Raw genomic sequence first — 17,808 nt, forward strand, 5'->3', positions numbered from 1 at the left:
TTCCCCATAGGATTTCTACCTCTCTGACTGCATTGTTCATCTCTTCTTGCACGATGTCTACTTTATCCGTTGATCCCTTAGCATTGTAATCACACAGTTGTTTTAAATTCCCAGGCCCATAATACCAGCACTGCTGCCACGTCTAGTTCTAAGGCTTACCCTCTTTCTTGAAATCACGGTTTTTTGTTTTAACGTTTTGGTATTCTTGTAACTTTTTCTTGATATTTGGACATAATGCACCATGTAAAAGGAACTGCTGTAAATATGCCTTTAGTACTGTGGTGGTGAGTGAGGTGTGGGGTGAGAGAAACTGTTTTATAGTCCTATGATTAAGTCTCAGTTTTTTAGTGAGCCTATGCATCAGGGCTATGGAAAACACAAGTGTTTCTTGGCGGGGTTTTTTTTTTTCTTTTTCCGCAAGTGCGACAGAATGGCTAGAGTGGGCTGGATTTGGGTATTTCCTTTCCTGAGGTCAGTTAGGCTCTGATAATACCCCAGCCAGTTCATCTCTATCTAGGTAGTTTCCCCTGAAGGGAGGCCCTGTAAAGAACAGAGTGCACTGATGTATTTCAAATAGAGTCCTTTCCCCCTCCCCTTGCCGGAGGCATGAGGACTTTTTCTCTGATATTAGCTGTGACATCTTGGTGGAACTCTTGAAGGTAAATCTCACAGTATTTTGGGGTCCATTCATGGGTTCTCTGGAGTTTTTATTTCTCAGAATTGTCCACACTGATCTTGCAGCCTTTCATCAATCACAGTCAGGTTTTACTGCCCTGGCACTGGTTCCAGCAGCACTTTGCACTACTGCTTCTCTGCTCCAGTGAGCTGTGCCTCCCCGTGTGCCCTCTCTGCCTCTCTGATCCTGGGGGCTGCGCTTTACACTGTGTCCTCCCTTCTTTTACACATTCAGGAAGAGTTTTAAGTCTGTTCTGCTGTCCCTTGTTGTCAGGATGGAATGGCAACGTCCAACCTTCTGACATGGAGAACCAGAAACCAGAAGTCTCTTTTTCATTTCTGTAGTTTTGCAGTGTATAAGATATTTAGTCGACTTTTTTTTTCTCTCTCAACACTTTGAATATATCATCTCAGTCTCTTCTGGCTTGCAAGGTTTCTGCAAAAAAATCCACTGAAAGTCTTAAGGGTGTTTCATTACACGTAAGTCACTTTTCTTCTGTTGCTCTCAAAATTCCCTCTCTACTTTTGACTTTTGACATTTCGATTGCAATATATCTCAGTGTGGATTTCTTTAGGGACATTTTATTTGGTGATTTTTGATCTTCTTGATATGGATATCAATTTTCTTCTGTAAGTTTGGAAAGTTTTCAGCCAATATGTATTGAAAGTGCTTCCTGTTTTTTTAACTGAAATACAATCGACATGTAACAGTGTATAGGTTTAAGGTGTACAATGTGTTGATTTGATCCATTTACATATTACAATATGATTACTGTCATCGTGTTAGCTAACATCTCTACTGCTTCACATAATCATTCTTTCTTGCTCCCTCTTTTCCTTCTGGGACTCCCATACTTTGTGTATTGTTCCTTTTGTTTGTGTTCCATAGGTCCTGTAAGATTTTATCACTTTTTCACTGTCTTCTTTTTGCTCCTTCGACCCGTCTTTGAGTTAGTTGAGTTAAGTCTTTCTCCTGCTTGATCTAATCTGCTGTTGAACCCTTCTGGTGAATTTTTTCAGTTCAGTTATTATTTGACAGTTCCACGATTTCTGTTTGGTACTTTTAATACTTTGTATCTCTTTTTTGAACTTCTCACTTGGTTCATGCATTGTTCTCTGGACTTCATTTGGCATCTTTATGGGAGTTATTTTAAATTTTTCATTAGGCAGATTATTTAATGTCATTTCACTAGTGTCAGTTTCGGCCTATATCTTGTTCCTTTGTTCGAAATATCTTTTCCTTATTCCTCATTTCACTCGACACTCTGTTTTGGTGTCTGCTCATTAGACAAAGCAGTCACATCACCCAGTCTTCATGACTGGCCATGTGCAGAAGGAAATGCCCACAGATCAGCCTGGTCAGTGAGTTGCAATGACTTGGGGGTCCTCTATCAGCAGTTTCTCTCTCCAGATAGAAGCAAGCTGCTGTAGTTTTTTCTGCTCTGTTTCTGCTGGGCAGGAGGGACGACCATTGTTGTCTGTCATCCCAAGCTGCCGCCTCTGTTCTCCCTCTAACAGCTAGACTGTGGGCGAGCCATCAGTGCTCCAGGATTGGTGAGACAAGTGCTGGCTCTTGGGGCAGTACCGGTGAAGTGGGAGCACTGCCTTCAGTCAATCCACTATTACCTCCCCAGGGGAAGCGGAGAGGTGGGATTTTTCATCCCCTCACTCTGTGTTGAGTGTGGGCAAGCTGGGGAGGGAATCAAGCCACCACCTCCATGGTGGTTTGGGTGGCTAGACTGCCCTGAACCAATCAGAGCCCTGGATCTGATGACACTGTTCCTTGGGTGTTCGTTCCCTTCGGAAACACCGGGGCACTGGATGCTTGAACAACACCCTCTCCTCCCCTGGGTGAATCTGGGAGCTATAGGGTCTCTTCGTGATCTTATGGCAGTACTCTGGAGTAGAGTATCTGGTGAAAGGGCACCCAAAATCTCCCTCCTGGCTTTGGTGCATCTGATTTTGCATCCTTTAAAGGTGTGCATGAGCCTGTCAATTAATTCCTGATTTCTCACAAAGGAAATTGGTCCATGAATTGCTACTCACTTGGTGTATTTGTTGGGAGATGGAAGGTCCAGGGTTTTCTAAACCAACTTCTTTCTGACCAACATTCAGCCTTTATTTCTTTGAATTTTTTTCTGCTCTACATTCTTTCTGTTCTCCTTATTGGATTCTGACACATATTTTAAAACTTTGGGGAATGTTCCACATGTCCTTGAGGCTCTATTCATTTTCTTAACTCATTCTTCTGAGTTTTATATATTGAGTGAATTCTATTGATCTTTCTCAAGTTCATTGATTCTATCCCTTGTCATCTCCACTCTACTTTTGAGCCTATCCAGTATGTGTTGTTTTGTTTGTTTGTTTATTATATTTTTCACTTCTGATATTTTTATTTGTTCTTTTTAATGGTTTCTATTTCTTTTCTGAGATTTTCTGTTCTTTCAGTTGTTTCAGGGTAATTTTTGTTTGTGCATTGAACCAGTATTATCAAGCTGCTTTAAAATCCATCCGATAGTTCCAGATACATGTGACTCATCTCAATATTGGCATCACTGGGTTGTCTTCTCCCATTATGTTGTGATATTCTTGGTTCTTGGTATAATGTGTAGTTTTCTATTGTATCTCTGACATTGAAATCTTCTATTGTTGAAGTCTGTCAGCCAGTTTAAGTTCAGATTTATTGTGGTCTGTTGTTCCAGTGACCATTTAGCTTTCTTGGGGCTTTCAATATTATTCTGTTTTGTTTCATTCTTCTGGCTCTGCTGGAGCTCACTGGCTTTCTGCCGGTGCAGCCCATAGCAGGAAAAGGTCCTTTTCTGGGCCACCTTGTATTGCTAGGTGATGCTGGGTGATGAAGGACCCATTGAAGAGAGAGTATTTCCTCTGGCAGTTTCCCAGCCACTGGATATTGGTATGCTTCTCACTCTGTCTCTGCTAGTGCCCCTGAGTGGGGAAAGTTTTTATCTCAGTCACTTTTTGCTGCTTAGAGTTGGGGGTTTTGAGAATTATCTTGTGAGGATCATTTTCTCTTATCAGGTACAAGGCCAGGAGCTGCAGAAACTGAGATGCTCTCTTCTACTGGTTAAAGGGTTGGGACCTCATTTGCATTCTGCATCTTCGTGAAGGCTTGTGGCATAGTTTGCTGGCACCAGTGAAGGCAGAAATGGCTACTGCTGCTGCCTGGTGTGGAGCAGGGTATGCTCTGCCACTGTCCATGGGTGGGAGATAAGAGGTAATCCTAGTATTGAGACGAGTGAATGGTTACTGATGCAGATGTAAGTCTGGGCGCTAATGACATATAAACACTTTCATACAAGAGAATGTGATGATACTAATGTTTTCATAGCCCAGAATTAACAGAGGAACAGGACTGATTCTAGATATCAACAGATTTCTTAGGCAAGAGAAGGGAATATTCACTGAAAGAAAACATCTGGGGAGAAGCTGGGAAGACTAATGTTGTGAAAGTCCATTGAGAGGAGAGTTTGAACTAAGGATGATCAACATGGTGAGATATTGGAGAGAAAATAGTGAGGAAATGTCAGTTAAGATATTTTGGGCTAACAAACGAAATGTTCACAGTGAATGTCAAAGTAATGCTTTTAATTACATTGAGGTAGCATTCGTAGACTATATATTAAAGAAATGGGGCTGAGAAAGACAAGATGCAGATCAGAAAGTTGTTTATCAAAAATTTAGAATTATAGCAAAAATCATATGGGGGAGGAGAGGAGTTGTGATTATTTATAGGCAGAAGAGGGTCAAGTGGAAAAGATTGTAGGTAGATAAGAAGGAAGTGGAATATCTGGTGAATAATACTATGGAATGCTTAATTGTGAATGTTTGACAATGTCCAGGAAGTAAGGATAAAACCAAACACTTTGTGTTCTAATCATTACAAATGTATCTTTATATTACTCCTGTTTAGGGCCATTGCTTTTATCAAGGATATGCCACAGAGATTGCAAATTCGGTTGTGACACTTAGCACCTGCTCTGGACTCAGGTAATGGCATATTCCAGAGATGTACATGACTGAAATCTTGTGTACCCTTTTACTTTTAGAATCTTCTCGAAGGATGGATGGAAGACACAGAAAATAGACACTTTCATTATGTGTCTTCTCATCTGCTATCTTGGCCTGGTTGTCTTATCATTTTCCCTATTTGCTTTGTCTCTCTCCCAGGCTTGCAGTTATAAAATTTATTCGGAAAAAGCTGCCACTAATATAAGAAATATCCACATTACTGAGCCACACTAGAATTGCAATGACTCCTAAATGCTGTAATAGATAGAAGAAGGTAGAAAATTGGGTTTAAATGTTAATCCAAGGAAGATGGGATGATTCTTAGATATTAGACGACAAAGGCCGCTATCAAATTTCTATATAATGTTTTCACTTGATATTGATTTATGTTTATCATTGAGAAATCTATGTTTTTAATTTATTTTTATGTATTTAAATATTCAGGGGATTATTGCAGTTGGAGAATGTCAGTTATGGAATTCAACCATTGGAATCTTCAGCTACATATGAGCATATGCTTTATCAGATAAAGGATAATGAAATTGATTTTCCCCCCATAGCAGAAAATAATTCTACAACCCAATTGGCAGATCAGTCCTACAAAATTCTTGTGAAATCAGAAGTAAGTAACCCCTTTTATGGGATCTTCATTTGTGCAAGTTTTTTTTTTTTAATTTATTACTTATTTATTTATTTATTTATTTTTTATTTTTTTGGCTGTGTTGGGTCTTCGTTTCTGTGCGAGGGGTTTCTCCAGTTGCGGTGAGCGGGGGCCACGCCTCATCGCGGTGCGCGGGCCTCTCACTGTCGCGGCCTCTCCCGTTGCGGAGCACAGGCTCCAGACGCGCAGGCTCAGTAGTTGTGGCTCACGGGCTTAGTTGCTCCGTGGCATGTGGGATCTTCCCAGACCAGGGCTTGAACCCATGTCCCCTGCATTGGCAGGCAGATTCTTAACCACTGCGCCACCAGGGAAGCCCTGTGCAACTTTTGATAAACATATTCACGTTGAAATTTGTTACATTTGGAAAACAAATTTAAACTGATGTCGATGATAATAAAACCTTCTCTTTAAGGTATTTATTTAAAATATTTTCTGTTTAGTTATATAATATTTAAAAATGTAATAGATATAAACATATAATCCAAAAATCAATATTCTCACATATACCTAAGTGCAAGTATTCTTATGGATATATGCACAGTTGCACTGTTACTGAATTTGCAACCTAATAATATAATGATACTCAAATTTGCTGATTCTGACTCTGTCAGCAGTTTTGCCAGTGCATTTTCTTCTTTGTAAAAAAGTGTTATTTTGATAGAAAAGGTAAAAGTAGAAAAGAGGCAAGAAATCATTTGAAATGTCATTGTCTAGATATAGTGCTCTTAGAACTTTGGAGTATTTGTTCTAATTCTTTTACTGTATCTAGTTATAAAGGTTGATTTATAAAAAAAGATTTATTTAACCAAAAATTATCTAATCATATATGCTTCTTTGAAATTTCCTCTTAAAATTGCTATTAAGAGGATAATGCACATTTTCTCTTATCATTAAATTATGTTACATTTATTATTATTTTAAATTAACATTAGTTAATGTTGATTTAAAATTAAATGTATGCATAAGGAAAATAAGAAATGACCATAATACTGTTTTCTAGAGGAAATGTTGTGTGGAATTCAGGGCAATTATTTTGATTTGTACTCTTTCATGCTTTTTCATATACATATATATATAAACTTAAAATATCTACGTTACAAAATTATGGCATATTCTGCATATTTGTAGTTTTACTTTAATCCAGAAATGAACTGCAGTAATGTATCAAATTTTTGAGCATTCACACTTTTTTTAATAAATACCTGTATCTAAGAATAGGCATACTTCCAAAGTTTTTTAGATATATATACATCCTAACTTCCTCCTTAAGAGTGATTGCACAACTTTACATTTTGCCATCAGTGGTTAAGGAAATGAATTTCTGTCCACGTATTCTCATGAAAATTGGATATCTTGTTTAGAGAAGCAAAACAAAATCGTAACAGATGAAACTTGAATTTAATTTTTGATGATCTCCATCTCACTGTTGCTTTAATATGCTTTTATTTATTTTGCCAAAGATGTTGGTACAAATACGGATTAGTGAAATTGCCCTTTCAGAAAGTCATAAAAATGATAAAATATAATCATATATAGAAATGAAAATTTCATTTTTAATGGAACTGAGATGTAACCCCTAACCCTATGCCATCTGCATGTTGCAGTACAACACTGGACACAGTTGCAGACCATTTTCATAACTGAAATAGAGCACTGTCACATGAAGTAAATTGGATAACTTTAAAGGATTCCATGAATACTCTTCTGTGTCAGTGGGCAAACCTGAAGGGATTGACATACTTTGGGAAAGACAAAGAGCACTGCACTGGATGCCATCCCCCTCCAGTGAATCAGCAATAAGAGAGGGATGGGAAGAGACAGAGATAGCATACAGTTCCAGCTGCCTTAGCTTGAAGTTCAAGTCGGTCAGGCTGTAGCCGCAAGAATTTGGCCGAGTAACATCATCCTTCTGTGTTTAAATGTTCTCATCTGTAAAAATCCAATAATAAAAATAATCCCTAACTCACACAAATATTTTAAAGATTCCATAAATTTATAATTGAAAATGACTTAGCATAGTATGGGAAAAATAAGTGATCAATAAATATCACTACTACTACTATTAACATTTGCTCTCTCTAGTTTCTAATGTGGTAAAGCAAGGTAACTGGAACTAATTATGGAAAGTTTGGACACAAAACAAAATGCAATAATGAAATAAAAGAGACTAAAAGTTCAGAACCTAGAGGAAGCCAGGGATATCACTGCAGGAATTAATGGAAAGAATGGGTACTCATATGTTTGTGAATTAAATGATTGCTTTTCACCCTGAATTTGATAGGCTCAAATCTGTAGCTTTAGAGATGCATGTTTTCCCAAGCATGTTTTTACAAGCACAAATAGACAAAGTGAGTATTTTCAATATAACAGATATTTTAAAGAGAGAGAGAAAAATAAAATAAAATCATATATTTTAGGCATGTTTTGACATTTATGAGAGGAAACACAAATAAATTCATAATCAAGGTGAATGCCTTCATGATAACCAGTGAAAAGTAGAACAAACAAAATACATAAAGGGCTTACCTGTTAAAAACATATTGGACACATGCATTTACCCTGCCCCTTCCTTAAAACCCACTAAAGCGAAAAGGAGTTTTTAACATGGCATTAACATACACACACAAACAGAACAGAAGAATAGTAATAACATTGGAAGTTGAATAGCAGATAGACAGCTGATTTAGCCACTAAAAAGCTGAATCCTTAACTGGCAATTGGGATAGGCTATAGGAAACTTGATACACACTACAGAACTACTCAAATGTTTTTGGAACAACAAGTCCGAGTACCTTAGGAAATGATATTAAGGGTGGGCCTAGGAAGAGAAGTGGTTGAAAATAAGTTGTATAAATATGTATAAAACCTGATTTCCTCTCCTAATCGATTGTTTCTGTTGTAAATTAAACTTGGCACACTAGATATTGGGAAACAGGTTTACACAATCCAAGATGTTCATTAGAATCCAGGAGGGAATCAAACCACCCAAAAGAATCAAAACTAACCATGTTGACAGCAGGGTTTTCCCAATAAACAACCCAGACAATTTACGCTCTGTGGAGACAGCAGGCCATAAGCTCCGTATGTGGTCATAGATGTTGGAATAAGCTGTCAGATGCTCAATGCCTAATACAAAGGGGCACTAGACATATGATGAAACAATTGAATATGGTAGAGACATGGAAAAATTCAAAGTGCTAAAGCCTGAGGTACCCAGGAATAGAGAGAGTGAAGAAAACAAAATGACAATATCCTCAGAGAGGTAGGAGAAAATATTTCACCACAAAATAAGAACAGAGTGCTATTTAAAAAATAACATTCAGCAGATAACAGTTCTTGGAAAGTAAAAGCATGCTGAACCTATGTAAAAACTCAAAAGAAAGTTCGCAAGATAAAATTCCAGAAATCACACAAAGACTAAAATATAAACAAAAATGACAGGGAAATTTGAGAGATAAGAAATTCAATTAAAATAACAATATGGGTGATGCAATATGAGTTCCAGTACAAATAAACATAGAAAATTGAGTTGAATAAATCACAAAACAATCGAAGAAAAATTCTCAGAATGATTTAAGTGGAGGTTCTGGACCAATATTAAAAAAAATCTGGTTTCTTATATATAAAGAAGATGCAGAATGGCATGGTCTTACCTAGCAGCAATATTGGAGGTTGAAAGGCAATACAACAGTTACTTAAAAGGAGGCAAAGTGATTTCCAGCCTATAATTCTATACCCAGTCAGAACTATAAAATTGAGATTTTTTTTGGTTGAAACCATTTCTTTCCTCCCTATTGTGAATGTCCTTCCTAATGTGTGAAACAAACCACACTTTTAAAAAAAGAGACTCTAATCTCATCCCAAATGAAAATAATAGCCAGCCACAATCACAACCAAATTCATAAAGGGTAGTTGCCAAATACAGTGAACTTTCAATCAGATCAAAAGATGGAACAACTGTGCAAGCTGCCTCAAACTATATTCTTCATGAGAACCACTATTAGGTCAAATACCACTAGATTTTGAAGCAACCAATTTCCGACTGTCAGTGGTTTAACGTAACATATGTGCTTTGCTCAGGCAAAGACCAAGGTGGATGAAACTGCTGGTTGTTTCCCTTTCTAGCTTCAACACAGGGCCCCAAACTGTCCCCCAGTAGTTTTTGATTCTAGACAGGAGTTAAGGGAAAAGAGTGTCTATATCATCCCCTCCTTGATGCTGCTGGCCCTGGACAGCTATCTCTCACAGACTTCTCCTCTCTTGGAGAAGGAGCAAACATCATTCTTGGATCATTGGCCATTTCTTATAAAGCAAGTATAGCAACTGCCGGGCCACGGACCATTACTGGTCCATGGCCTTTTAGGAATGGGGCCGCACAGCAGAAGGTGAGCAGCAAGTAAGCGAAGCTCCATCTGTATTTACAGCCGCTCGCCATCGCTCACATTTCCGCCTGAGCTCCTCCTCCTGTCCTATCAGTGGTGACATCAGAGTCTCATAGGAGTGCGAACCCTACTGTGAACTGCACATGCGAGGGAGGGATCTAGGTTGCATGCTCCTTATGAGAATCTGATGCCTGATGATCTGAGGTGGAGCTGAGGCGGTGATGCTAGCGCTGGGGAGCAGCTGCAAATACAGATTATCACTAGCAGAGAGGTTTGGCTGCACAGAAACCATGATAAATCAATTGCTTGCAGACTCATATCAAAACCCTATCAGTGAGTGGCAAGTGAAAACAAGCTCAGGGCTCCCACTGATTCTGCATTCTGGTGAGTTGTATGATTATTTCATTATATATTACAAAGGAATAATAACAGAAATAAAGTGCACAATAAATGTAAAGCGCTTGAGTCATCCCGAAACCATCCCCACACCCCAGTCCATGGAAAGCTTGTCTTCCATGAAACCGGTCCCTGGTGCCAAAAAGGTTGGGAACCGCTGAATTATAGTATAAGTCACCTATCCCCACCATTTGTTCAACAAAAGTTTGACACAAAAGAAATGAATGTATTCTAAAAGAAGAAGACTCCAAAAGGAATAAACATGGGGCATAAGAATGAATATAAATATAACATATAAAACATATACAGGATCCAAAGTGAGTTAAAAAACCATATTGATGTTGTTATACATTCATGGTCTGCCTCATAGGTGCCACCTATTGTTCTAAGAGCTTTACAGTATACCCTGTCTTTCCAGTTCTTTCTACAGTTCTGAGAGTGAGGACCATTGTCCCTCTCTACAGATAGGAAGCAGAGACCTAGAGAGTTTAAATCATTATCCTAGGAAATCCTCCAGTAAGTTACAGCTTTAAAATTCTAACCTAAATAATACAACCCCAGAGATAACGTTCTTTAGCACTCACATGTCTACCCTTACACAGTCTGTTTAAAGATCCTGGAAGTGCTCAAGAAATAAACGTAAGAGAAAAATAAAGCCATTTTTAAAATGAAAGACATTGACAATAGAATGAGTGAATAACAGAATAGACACTGTGCTAAAACCCCAAGGTGATGTTATAGTCAGGGTTAAAGAAATAGAGAAAGCAATGACATAAAAATGATGGCAGAGAAAACCAAAACTGTGTGATGGTTAATTTTATGTATCAACTTCCCTGGGCCACCGTGCCCAGATGGTTAGTCAGATTTTCTGGGTGTTTCTGTGAGGATGTTTTTAATAAGATTAAGAACTATATCAGTGGAGTTTGTGTAAAGCAGATGGTCCTCCATAATGTGGGTAGACCTCATCCAATAGGTTGAAGTCCTGAATATAAGAAAAGGATGTAACTTCCCCTGAGTAAGACAGGACTCTCTAGCCGACAGCTCTCCAACTGGAACTGGAGCATCAACTCTCCCCACGTCTCCATCCCACTAACCAGCCAGCCTCCATAACCATATGAGCCAATTCCTTTTAATACATCTAATTATAATAAGTATATTAAATGTGTAAATATACACACATATTCTATTGGTTCTGTTTCTCTGGGGAACCCTGACTAATAGAGTGTGAAATATTGCTAATGGAAATTCAGGATAATCAATATTGTCATTCATGAATAAAATCACAACCAAAGTATTCCAACTTATGAAGGAAGAAAACTCTGTTGAAGTAAAGAAGTCCTGAACTTGAAAATTTTCAAATTACAAGAAATCCTTATGAAAACTGGTGACACCAAGATACAATGTATTTTGGACTTTATCAATAAATAATGAATAATGCTATAGGCATCTTGGCCTCAAAGAAAGTCACCCACAAAGGTAGAAAAACTCAGACTGGAATTAGCCTTTGCCAGAATGAAGTGCTTGTAAGATAGTCAAGAATGTCTAACTAGGGAGTAGAGAAAATGGCTTCTCCAGGGGGCACACAATATCCCAGCAATTTGTTATCCAGTCAAGTTGCCATTATACTCCAAAAACATGTGTGCTTTTTCAAAGACTTTGAGACAATATTATGTAAGTCAGTAAAGAAAACAGGAATTGAATGAATTTAACAGATTTCAGTAGAAAACCACAGAATCATGGCAATAGTTTCAGAAATACCATTTGGCAACATTCAGTACACATTCATGGTAAATAGTAGGAATAGAAAACTTCCTTGATCTCATAAAGAACATCTATTAGCATCCACAGCTAACGTAAAGAATGTAAATGACTGAATGCTTTGCTCCTGTTATGGACTGCAGGATTGTGTTCCCCCAAATTTCATATTTTGAAACCTTAACTTTCAATAGGACGGTATTAGGAGTTGAAGCCTATGGAAAGTAATTAGGGTTAGATTATGTATGAGGGTGGGGCCCTCATGGTGGGATTAATGCTCTTATACAAAAATGAAGAGTCACGGGATCCCTCTCTCTGCTCTCCATCACATGAGCATACAGGAGATCTGCAAAGTAGGAAGCGTGGTGTCACCAGCCATCACATCTGCTGGTGTCTTGATCTTGAAGTTTCCAGCCTCTAGAAATGTCAGAAATACGTGTTTGTGGTTTAAGCCACCTAGTCTATGGTATAGTTGTTATAGCCCCAAACTGAAGAAAACCACCCCTGAGATTAGGGAGAATGCAAGGTTGTTTGCTATCACTACTTCCAGTCAACATTTTACTAGAGTTCTTAGGTAGTGCAATAGGAAAAAGAATAACAATAAAGGGTATACATTTTTGAAAGGAAAAATAACCCTATTTCTTTAGTGATCTAACTCTCTACATAGAAAGTTCTAAAGAATCTCCATTAAGGCAATCCAGACTGATTAAGAGAGTCTAGCAAAGTCACAGGGAAAAAGAAAGATAAGATATTCATTTTCCCCAAATTGATCTGTAGATTCAGTGTATTCCCAATCAAAATTCCAGAAGACATTTTGTAGAAATTGATTCTCAAATTCATAAGGAAATGCAAATACCTAGAAGAGTCAAAGAGTTTTGAAAATTGAAGAAAAGAACAAGGTGAAGAACTTACATTGCTTTTTCTTAAGCGACCAGATAGTAAATATTTCAGGCTTGTGGGGCATATGTTCTGTTGCAGCTACTTCACTCACCCTTTGCAGCGTGAAATCAGCGTAGACAAACTATAAACAAACGGGGGTGGCTGTGTTCCAATAAAATGTTTTCTTACAAACAGGTGGTTATACCATGGGCCGTCGTTTGCTGACCCCTGCTGTGGAGAAACATATCATGTTTTTGGTATATGGGTAGGCGTATAAGACAGTGGAACACAATAGATGAGAAGTAGACCCACGTGCTCTTGCCCAAATTATTATCCACAAAGGTGCTAAGGCCTTTGAAAAGTAAAGAATGATCTCTTCATCAAATGATGCAAGAAGATTGAATTTCCACGTGGAATAAAATGGGAATTGACCCTTATTCCAAAAACATGAATTAGAGCATAGTCAAGGCTAAACATAAAATTTCTAGTAGGGGACTTGGAGAAACCACATTAATGAGCCACAAGCCTGTGAAGAGATGTTCAACATCATTAATCACCCAGGAACTGCGAATTAAAACCTCAGTGAGATCTCGGTACAGACTGAAAAGAATGTATGCAATGCAAAAGATTGACAATACCAAATACAAGCAAGAATGTGGAGCAAGTGACATTCTTATTAGTTCTTGGAGAAAAAGCAGAATGATCAAACTACTTTAGAAAGTAATCTGGAACTTTTGTACTACTTTACACATATACAAGTATCGTGTGGATCAGGTTTTCCAATTCTAAGTAATCAACCAAGAAAGAATGAAAGACTATAACTGCCCAAAGACCTGTATGTGGATATTCATAGCCACTATATTTACAATAGCTAAGATGTTTAAATAATCCAAAGGATCATCAACAGTTAAATGTATAAACAAACTGTTTTGTGTTTCTAAATGGCACACTTCCTAGCAACAAAAACAAATGGATCACTAATAATCACAGCAACAAAGATGTGTGGTGAGTGAAAGAAGGCAGATATAGAAGAAGACATGCAATATAATTCCATTTGTGTGAAATTCTAGGTTAAGTTATTGTAACCTATGGTGAGAGAAAGCAGATCACTGGTTACCTTGAGACTTGTAGGCTATTAACTTGGAAGAGGGTGATGGAAGCATTATTTATTTTAGTGATGGAAATGGTTGCATGGGTGTGAATATTGCTACCAGTTCATGTAACTGTATTCTTAAAATAGATGCATTTTATTGAGAGTAGGCCACAATAAAGTTAATATAAATAATTACAAGTACAAAAATGATAAAATAGAGGTAACATTAGGGGGAAAGTTGATGGGAATTTGTTTAGCTTGAAGGTTGGTGTGAGGGACCAAGAGGAAGGTATTGAGAGGAAGGAACAAGGATTCTCCCTCATTTCAGTAACTTTTTTGAGGATTCTAATTCTCAAGAATATAAGGTGAAAGCTTCTGATTTGTTCCTAAAATTTTCATACAGTATCTCACCAGCTTATTTACTCAGTGGGCATCAATCCTCTTATTTCTCTAATATCTATAGCTTTATGGATTTGTATATGTATCTACCACCTATCTGTCTACCTACATCTCTCTATCTTTCTGTCTATCTATCTATAACTCTGTATGTGTGTGTGTGTGTGTCTGTATGTATATAATTATATAATGTACATGATATTACAAATAATGTAAAAAAATTTTAATGTTATGTTTAATTCATGTTCTCTGTTTTGCAGAAAAATTCTGGTGTACTGTTGAAAAGAGTTCTGAAAATACAAGTCATTATGGATAAAGCCTTGGTATGCATTATTGATATATTTCATTGTATCTTTTTTGTATTTAAATTGAAAGGGGATATGTAAAAGAATCTTTATTTGCAATGCAGATATACGTCACTCTGTTCAGAATGTGTATCTCAGTGTAGCAGTACATAAAAAATGTTGTCAATTGCCTTTCCATTGGCATGGGGGAATCAATACCAATATTTATTAGAAAGAATGTAAAACTTCATATATAAGGGAGGATTGTATTGCACTGTAATCTATTGGATTATAACTAGTTGCATATACTTCTGAATCCACCCAAAATTGTGGTGAAACTCTTCCTTAAATCAATTTCCATTTTAAAATAAGCTATTTCACTTATTACTCAATTGAAGATCCTTTTATTAAATATTATCTTTTATAAGATTATTTTATGCTGTGTAATTGCTTAGGTTCTCTGTTGGAAATTCCATTTTTTAAAAAATAGGAAGAATAATTCATAGGAACATATTTCATTATGGAACTTTTTGTTTATACAATTAGTTTTAGCAAAAACTTATGGGCAGGCAGCAAGTTAAAGAAAAAACTTGCTTTGTCCATTATCACTAGTAATTTTGTATAAGTCTCTCAACGAGTTTCATGATGTTTTAGATTTTTTGCATAAAAGGAAATATTCAGATCTTTAAATAAGTTTTATAAAAGTATTAACAGGAAATAATGATACAACACTAGCTCTGGGACCCCTGGGCCCTGCAACCAGACTCCAGGTCCCAGCTCTGCCTACCGGTAGACTGGCAGGCACCCCAGGACTTGGCTTCACCCACCAGTGGGAGGGCTACAGCCCTGGAGTCTTCTGGACCTTGACTCCATATAGCAGTGAGCCAGCACTATCCCCAGAGCCCCCTGGAGTTTCACAGTCAGCTGCCTTATGACCTGGTCCTGACGACCAGCAGCTGGCAGCCTGTGCCTGAGGCAGCACTGGCAACCACCTGAACCAGGGGCCAAGCAAGCCCACCAGACTTCCCACATAGTCAGCCTGCCACAACAGGAAGACCCACACAGCCCACATTGGGGAACCACTAGAGTATATACCACAGGTGAAGAGAGTGGAGAATGCTGCTGGAACACACAGGAGGTCTCCTGCAAAAGGCCACTCTCCAGCATTAGGAAATGCAACCAACTTAACAGGTACATAAACATACAAATACTAACATAGGCAAAATGAGGCTACAGTGGAACACATTCCAGATGAAGGAACAAGATCAAAGCCCATAAGAAGATCTAAGTGAAGTGGAGATAGGCAACATACTTGAGAAAGAGGTCAGGGTAGTGCTCGTAAAGATGATCAAAGAACTTGGCAGAAGAATGGATGCACAGAGCAAGATGTTAGAAATTTTAAGCAAAGAATTAGAAAATATAAAGAATGACCAAACATAGATGAAGAATACAATAGCTGAAATGAAAAATACACTAGAAGGAATCAATAGTAGACTAAATGATACAGAAGAATGGATCAATGCGCTGGAAGACAGAGTAATGGAAATTACAGATGTGGAACAGAAACAAGAATGAAAGGAAATGAGGACTGTTTAAGAGACCTCTGGGACAACATCAAGCACACTAATACTTGCATTTTAGGGGTCCCAGAAGGAGAAGAGAGAGAGAGAAAGGAACTGAAAACATATTTGAAGACATAATAGCTGAAAACTTCCCTCACATGGGAAATGAAACAGATATCCAGATCCAGGAAGCCCAGGAAGTCCATATAGGATTAACCCAAAGATGAACATACCAAAACATATAGTAATAAAAATGACAAAAATTAAAGATGAAAAGAGAATATTGAAAGCAGGAAAAGGAAAACAACAAATAACATACAAAGGAATTCCCATAAGGCTATCAGCTGACTTTTCAGCAGTAACTCTGCAGTCCAGAAGGGAGTGGCACAATATATTTAACGTGTTGAAAGTGTAAAACCTACAACCAAGAATACAGTACATGACAAGGCTCTCATTCAAATTGATACAGGGATCCAAATCTATACAGACAAGCAAAACCTAAAAGAGTTCAGCAACACAAAACCACCATTACAAGAAATGTCAATTTTGCTAAGAAATTGCTAAACAATTTTGCTAAGAAAAAAGCCAGGTCCAAAAACTGAAAACATAAAAATTATGAAAGAAAAAAGCTCACTAGTAAAAGCAAACATACAGTAAAGGTAGGATATCATCTCACATGCAAAGCTGGAAGGAAGGTTAAAAGACTTAGTCTTTTAACAAGATCACCTATATCCAGAATAAAGAATAAGGAGATACATAAAGCAATTACATGTAAAATAAGATATTAAAAACAGTGATTGTGAGGGGAGGAGAGTATTCATGCATGGTTGTTAAAATGTATTTGAAATTAAGAGATCAGCAACTTAAAACAGTCATTCATATCTATATATCTCTATCTTTATAAAAACCTCACAGTAACTGCAAACCACAAACCTATACTAGATACACACACACAAAAGTAAAAGGAATCCAAACATAACACTAAAGATAGTCTTCAAATCGTATGAAAAGGGCACAAAAGAAGAAGAAAGGAACAAAAAAGACTTACAAAAACAAGTCCAAAACAATTAGCAAAATGGAAATGAGAACACACATATCAATAATTACTTTAAATGTAAATGGACTAAATGCTCCAATAAAAAAAAGAGTGGTTGAATGGATACAAAAACAAGACCTGTATGGCCTGCAAGACTGTCACTTCAGATCTAAAGACACACAGACTGAAAGGGAGGGGATGGAAAAAGGTATTCCATTTAAAAGGAAATCAAAAGAAAGACAGGTTAGATATACTTATATCTGACAAAACAGTTTTTAAAAAGGGACTGTTACAAGAGACAAAGAAGGACACTACATAGTGATCAAGGCATCAATCCAAGAAAAAGATATATCAGTTGTACATATACATGCACCCAGCATAGGAGCACCTCAATCTGTAAAGCAAATATTAATGGACATAAAGGGAGAAATTGACAGTAACACAATAACAGTAGGCAATTTAGCGCCCCACTTGCATCAGTGAACAGATCATCCAGACAGAAATTCAGTAAGGAATCAAAGGCCTTAAGTGACATATTTGACCAAATGGATATATTGGTCATTCCATCCAAAAGCTGCAGGACGCACATTCTTTTCAACTGCATATGGCACATTGTACAGGATAGATCACATGCTAGACTATAAAACAAGCCTCAGTAAA

The 17,808-nt window shown here is 37.5% G+C and overlaps 1 protein-coding gene across 1 annotated transcript in view; it reads left to right on the top strand.

Moving 5' to 3' along the window:
* Positions 1-17,808, top strand: part of LOC118887816 (A disintegrin and metallopeptidase domain 3-like) — a 100,346-nt gene that overhangs the window by 26,044 nt on the left and 56,494 nt on the right. The window contains exons 5-7 of the mRNA XM_036838635.1: positions 4,607-4,683; positions 5,149-5,326; positions 14,527-14,589. Of these exons, the coding sequence (XP_036694530.1) occupies positions 4,607-4,683; positions 5,149-5,326; positions 14,527-14,589 (318 nt within the window). The remainder of the gene's footprint in view (positions 1-4,606; positions 4,684-5,148; positions 5,327-14,526; positions 14,590-17,808) is intronic.

Source organism: Balaenoptera musculus, chromosome 21, assembly GCF_009873245.2.
Source record: "Balaenoptera musculus isolate JJ_BM4_2016_0621 chromosome 21, mBalMus1.pri.v3, whole genome shotgun sequence".
In the NCBI taxonomy this organism is placed as follows: domain Eukaryota; kingdom Metazoa; phylum Chordata; class Mammalia; order Artiodactyla; family Balaenopteridae; genus Balaenoptera; species Balaenoptera musculus.